At 36.0% G+C, this 5,844-nt stretch overlaps 1 protein-coding gene and 1 pseudogene across 1 annotated transcript in view; one reads left to right on the top strand and one right to left on the bottom strand.

The window, feature by feature from the left end:
• The window catches only part of LOC104753833, a 1,405-nt pseudogene extending 1,103 nt beyond the window's left edge, over positions 1-302 (top strand).
• Positions 4,638-5,844, bottom strand: part of LOC104751262 (AP2-like ethylene-responsive transcription factor AIL1) — a 2,733-nt gene continuing 1,526 nt past the window's right edge. Inside the window, exons 4-8 of the mRNA XM_010473178.1 lie at positions 5,596-5,684; positions 5,318-5,391; positions 5,144-5,194; positions 4,957-5,033; positions 4,638-4,869 (exon numbers count right to left, since the gene is read on the bottom strand). Of these exons, the coding sequence (XP_010471480.1) occupies positions 4,685-4,869; positions 4,957-5,033; positions 5,144-5,194; positions 5,318-5,391; positions 5,596-5,684 (476 nt within the window). The 3' untranslated portion in view covers positions 4,638-4,684. The remainder of the gene's footprint in view (positions 4,870-4,956; positions 5,034-5,143; positions 5,195-5,317; positions 5,392-5,595; positions 5,685-5,844) is intronic.

Below are 5,844 nucleotides of genomic sequence, written 5' to 3' on the forward strand. Positions count from 1 at the left end.
TCTTCGTCCTTGAGGGCTCAATCACTGCTGGGTTTGTCTCCTCTGCAAACGCTGTCTACGTGCAGACGCTTAAACCAGGACAGGTCATGGTTTTCCCACAGGGCTTACTTCATTTCCAAATCAATCAAGGAAAAGCCAAAGCTGCAGCCATTGTCACATTCAGCAGCGCTAGTCCGGGTCTCCAGATTCTGGATTTCGCACTCTTTGCTAACAATCTTCCCACTGACCTCGTCGTGGGTACTACTTTCCTTGACGCAACTACAGTCAAGAAGCTAAAGGGTGTTCTTGGAGGAACTGGTTAAGAAAAAGAAAAGACTTGGGACTCCCCTTGACTAAAACAACAACAAACACCTCTTCTTCTTCTTCTTCTTTTTATCTTTGATGGATTCTTGTCATCTCTGTTTTGTGTTCCTTGTAATTCTTCAAAACCTGTCAAAATTATTACATTGTATGTGAGTTTTTCATTCAAGATCCTGAGTTTAGCTAGCTAAACTTAACCATTGACTTGAGTGAACCTTCCAATATAGAGAAAGAAACAAAAGAATGCTAAACTTTAAGGACCAAACTCTCTCACATGGGTTCAGTGGTCCCAACTCCACAAGTTTAGATCGGTCCTCTGCAATGATTCTATATGATATGGTTGACATTAACCCAATTAAAACCATACAAAAAGGAGACATCATGTGTGTATGCTAAATTGCTAACTTAGATCTACAGCTGGACCTGGGTATATTCAGAGACATCATGTGTATGCTAACTTCTCGTTTCAATTAAGAACACATTTGACAATTCTTGTTATCTCTCTGACAGTTTCTTTCCAAAATGTATCACCAAATCTAAGAAATTTCATAAACACAGGTCATCCAAATCTCCATTGAAACGACTGGTTCCAGATTAAAAGCAGAACAAACTACATAATACTCAGATGTGATCTAAACAACAATATTGAGTTGCAGCCAGCCAAAGACAATAAATTTACAGATTATGGAAAAAAAGAAGCAAAATTGAGATGACTTAACTCCAACAGCAGTGCTCATTTAGTGTTGTTGTTGTAAATCATTGATCTTGCGGAAAAGCTGACTTCTTTTGAAAAGCAAGAAAGCAGCAACAACTACTTGTAAAGCTGCAGCTACACCGGCGAAGAAAAGCCCCACCGTCTTTCTCCTTCTTCTTCCGATGATGATGATGATGATGATGATGGTTCCTCCTTGAGTTCCTTCTCTCTCGCCATTTTTTTCTTCTGTGGTGATGCTTCTCGTGATTCGCCTGCTTGTTACTACTCTCAAAGACCCTTACTGGAGGAGGCGGTGGTAGAGGAGGAGTGATGGAAGAATCTTGTGATTGTGATTCAACTAAGATAGAAGAAGCAGAGATGGAGAAGAAGACGAAGAAACAGAATAAGAAAAGTCTCAAACTTTGTAATGGCGGTTCCATTGTGTAAATTTCGAAGAATCGAAATTGGGATTGAGAGTTTCAAAATCTCTGAATTATGAAAACAGGGTTTCTCGATTTGAAGAGCTGCGTAATCTGCATCGATTTGAGAAGTGAATCTGAAGAACGTGTAACGTAGTTTGTGGTGTGTGTGAAATGGGTATATTCATATATCCCAGCTAAGGGATATGTTGAATTCATACACCAACTCACACTGAACAAATCCATACATTAACTTAGTTAAAATTCAAATTCGTTGTATCAACTTGAGAAACTGTGTATAAACATACACAGGCCGTAACGGTGTTAAGAAACCGTTAACGGCTGTTTACGTGGAAGCCACGTAAGAAACGACGCTGTTTTGTTGAGACGAAAGAGGGTGATTCTTTTCGTCAAAACGACGTCGTTTCTATCTTCTTCTTCCTTTTTTCTTATTTTCCCGACTCGGGTTTAGGTTTTGTGTTCGTGACTCTAATTTTATTTCTCCACTACCTTTTTTGCACCTCATATATCTTCTTTCAACGTCCTCGCAATCTGAGTTAGGAGGAGTATCCTCATCATCATCATGCTCTTCTTCGTCAACAAAACCTGCTAAGTTCTCCTCCACTCGATCTTCCATGTCAACAAATACCCTACGAGCATCTCTATCATCACCATGAGAACCATCTCTATCACTATGAGCACCATCTCTATCATCGCCAACAGAACCATCTCTATCACTATGAGCACCATCTCTATCATCACCATGAGAACCAGCTTCAAGAAGCTCATGTTGTTCTTTCTATAGAAAGATTTCTATCGACTTAATCCAAACCGCAGTTTTACACATTTTCTGAAAATTATCACCTTCATTTATTAACTTCAGCTCTGAAAAATCTTCAAATGGATACTTATACCAGATTTTCTGCCCATAAAGAGGATCGTCCAATACCGCCATCAGATTAGTCACAACACTTTCTGGTTTGCTTTCAAGGGTTAGAGCCGATCCTCCAACATAAGTAATTTTTTTCCCATCAACAACTCCAAACTCTCCACCATTGTGGCATTGGAATATGACATCCTCATCGGAGCTGAAAAAAAAAACTTAAAAGAATTAGAGGGTTATTCATTTCGTTTACACATATTATCGAACACTTGGTGTTCATGATATTTTTGTAAGAGCTAAACTAGTTCCAAACTTAAGAACACACATCAATCTCATCTAAACTACACAATTACACGCAAAATCCATCGGGTTTTCTAAATAAACGCTCCTAAGTATCTCAATTAAGAAAACCCCTAAATCATAAAAACCCTAAAAATTGAATTAAAATTACCTCATTTTCCGATGACAATACGGTTAACAACACTTTATACACTCTCCACGGTTGATAATCGTTGATAATTGAATCAATTGACCAATTGATTTTGATTTATTGGTGAAAAGAAGAGAAGAAACATGAGTCGGGATTGAGAAACCTAAACCCGAGTCGGGAAAATAAGAAAAAAGGAAGAAGAAGATAGAAACGACGTCGTTTTGACGAAAAGAATCACTCTCTTTCGTCTCACCAAAACGGCGTCGTTTCTTACGTGGCTTCCACGTAAGCAGCCGCTAACGGTTTATTAACACCGTTACGGCCTGTGTATGTTTATACACAGTTTCTCAAGTTGATGCAGCGAATTTGAATTTTAACTAAGTTAATGTATGTATTTGTTTAGTGTCATAGTTGGTGTATGAATTCAACATACCCCCTTAGCTGGAATATGAATATACCGATTTTCCGTTTTTTTTACGGATTTAAATTAAGGAAGATGGAACGAACCAAGAAGAAGATGATGACACTGATGAGTGATGGAAGTTTTGATATTATTTTAAAGATCCGGTGGGCCGTTTTGGATCTCTTCTTTTGATAATATCTTATCAAATAAGGCCCATCATATATGATTTCAGATGTGGTATTATTACATATTTGGATCCGCTTTGTTTGCACTATGCAAATGTGATTGTTATAATAATCTCATACTCTGATCTGCAATCATATATGATGAAAATACTAATAAAACAGTTGAGTTCAAACGTTTTTTTTTTATTAATTACTTTGTAATAAGTTTTCAGGTATAAATATGAATGAACTTAAAGGTTATTGATGGGAGAGTTATACAAAACAAAATATATTGTAAAACTTTTACGGTAATAATTGAGGGAAATGTGCAGGGGAGGGAGAGAAGAGAGACACACGTAAAGTGGCTTCTGATGAAATCATTTATCTGTGGCTGTGAGGTATGGAGCCGATTTTAATAAAGTTATACACAACAACTTCGTCATCAACAAGATATTTAAAGCAATTTGCATACACTGTACTAACATACACATGCAGACATATATTTAAACTACTAGCTATAGTACTACTCAAATAATGTGTGCATGTGGCCAAATTGCGTTGCATATATTAGAAATTTGGATTTTCTTTTTTGGAATTTAATCTAGCATTTTTCTTAATTATTAGTAATTAGTAAAACATGTATTTCTTAGTTCTTACTATGATCATAAGTGCACAATATAACACATTTAAGTATATATGCATGGGATGGAACATTCACGCATTTATGTAACATGTAATCCAACAAATATAGTAATATGAAGGTTTGGACGGACTCGATCGATCATAAGTTAGATTCAACAATCAATGTTTATGTAAGCAACAATTCAGATACGACTGTAAAAAAAAAGTCAGAACCCTTAATATATCACCTACGCTGCTTACTATAATTAACTAGCTAGATACGTGTTCATAAATCATAATCAAAGGCTTGGACGGATTCGACTATAAATTTAAGTTAAGTTTCACTTTGTAACGCTATTTCTTTAAGTACGACCACGACAGAAATCAGAAGAAGGCACATAAATTGAGGAATTAATGGCCTCTCCTTGACTTTATCTAGTTAATAAATATCATAATTAACACTTTTGTTATGGAGTATAAATAGTAGATGCATTAACTGTTTAACTGATTTTGAAAAAAAATATTCAACTGATTCTACATCGAATAAAACCAAAAAAAAACATTTTCAATTCATACCGAAAATAATAACATTTCTATCAAAGGATATCATAAATAGTGATCCTGGATTCTGATGATGATAACCTAATTTGCTAAACATGTTGCATAATATATATAGGCCTAACTTTATAACGTTTATTAAACCATAATGATATATTGAAAAGACTCGTCAAACCAACCGTGGGACAAATCTCTCCGCGCGGCGAGAAGTTTCATGGTGGTCGTTGTTGCCCGGTGGGAGAACCTTTGGCCTGGTCGCTATTGGCAATCGCAGAGCAGCTTGCTGAACATATCCTCTTCACATCATATCTGTTTATATCGAAATTGGTTACAGCGTTTAAGCCTCTGAATTTTATTGCCGCGATATCATACGCCTCCGCTGCTTCTTCTTGCGTGCCTTCATCAAAGGTGCGATATAAATTTAATAATTAATAACAATATATAATGTTATATATTCAACCATTTATAGAAGTGGTTTTCATACTAAATGTGCCTAGGTACAAGTCCTTGTTTCCAGCAACTCTACCGATTCTAGCTTGCCATCTTCCATGTTGATGATGCCTGCATGCATGCGTTATATACATCCATGATCATGATCCTCTAATTCCATATACATGCTCAATTGTTCGTAAGTTTTTTACAGGCTATATCTATATACGTCTAAATCAAACCTTGTTACTCCTATGTAAATCGAAGCTCCCCTCGAAAACCCACTGCTGTTCCTATATGATATGGGATTTTCATATTAAAGCTTTGGTTAAGTATGTAACTATGTATATATAGAAAGCCTATAAATATCAAATATTGCAAAGAGAGTGATGTTTTAGGTTGAGTACTAGTTATACCTCCTCAACATGGCAACAAATTCTTGCCTATTCATGTTATCGAGTTCCTCAATCTCCTTTTCGTAATTACTCAACTGAATAAAAGAGCATCAAAAACCTGATATTAGTTACAAACCAACTCTACATGATTCCATCAAATTAAGTCAATAAAATCGTAAATTAATTACATTCAAGATCCAAATAAGTAATTACAAATCTGGTATGTTGCATGAGTGTGAACATATATAAAATAATGAAGGAGTTAGAAGTGGAGGAGCTAGGGACCAGATCAAACTAACAGAGAAATTTAAGTGAGTGGTAGGACCCCAATACTTCAGAGCCGCTAAATCATAAGCCCTCGCTGCTTTCTCCTCCTCATCATACCCTCCTGTTACATTTTATAGTATTTTAAGTTATTATATACAGTACATTTGTTTTTATTTTTCTTAAAGAGTTTATTTACTTCAGACCATAACTAGGGCAACACGAATGCGACAAATGGATCCAATGCAGAATAGGTTGTGAAAATTTAAGTTTTTGACTTACCA

This window comes from Camelina sativa, chromosome 16 (assembly GCF_000633955.1).
Source record: "Camelina sativa cultivar DH55 chromosome 16, Cs, whole genome shotgun sequence".
NCBI lineage: Eukaryota > Viridiplantae > Streptophyta > Magnoliopsida > Brassicales > Brassicaceae > Camelina > Camelina sativa.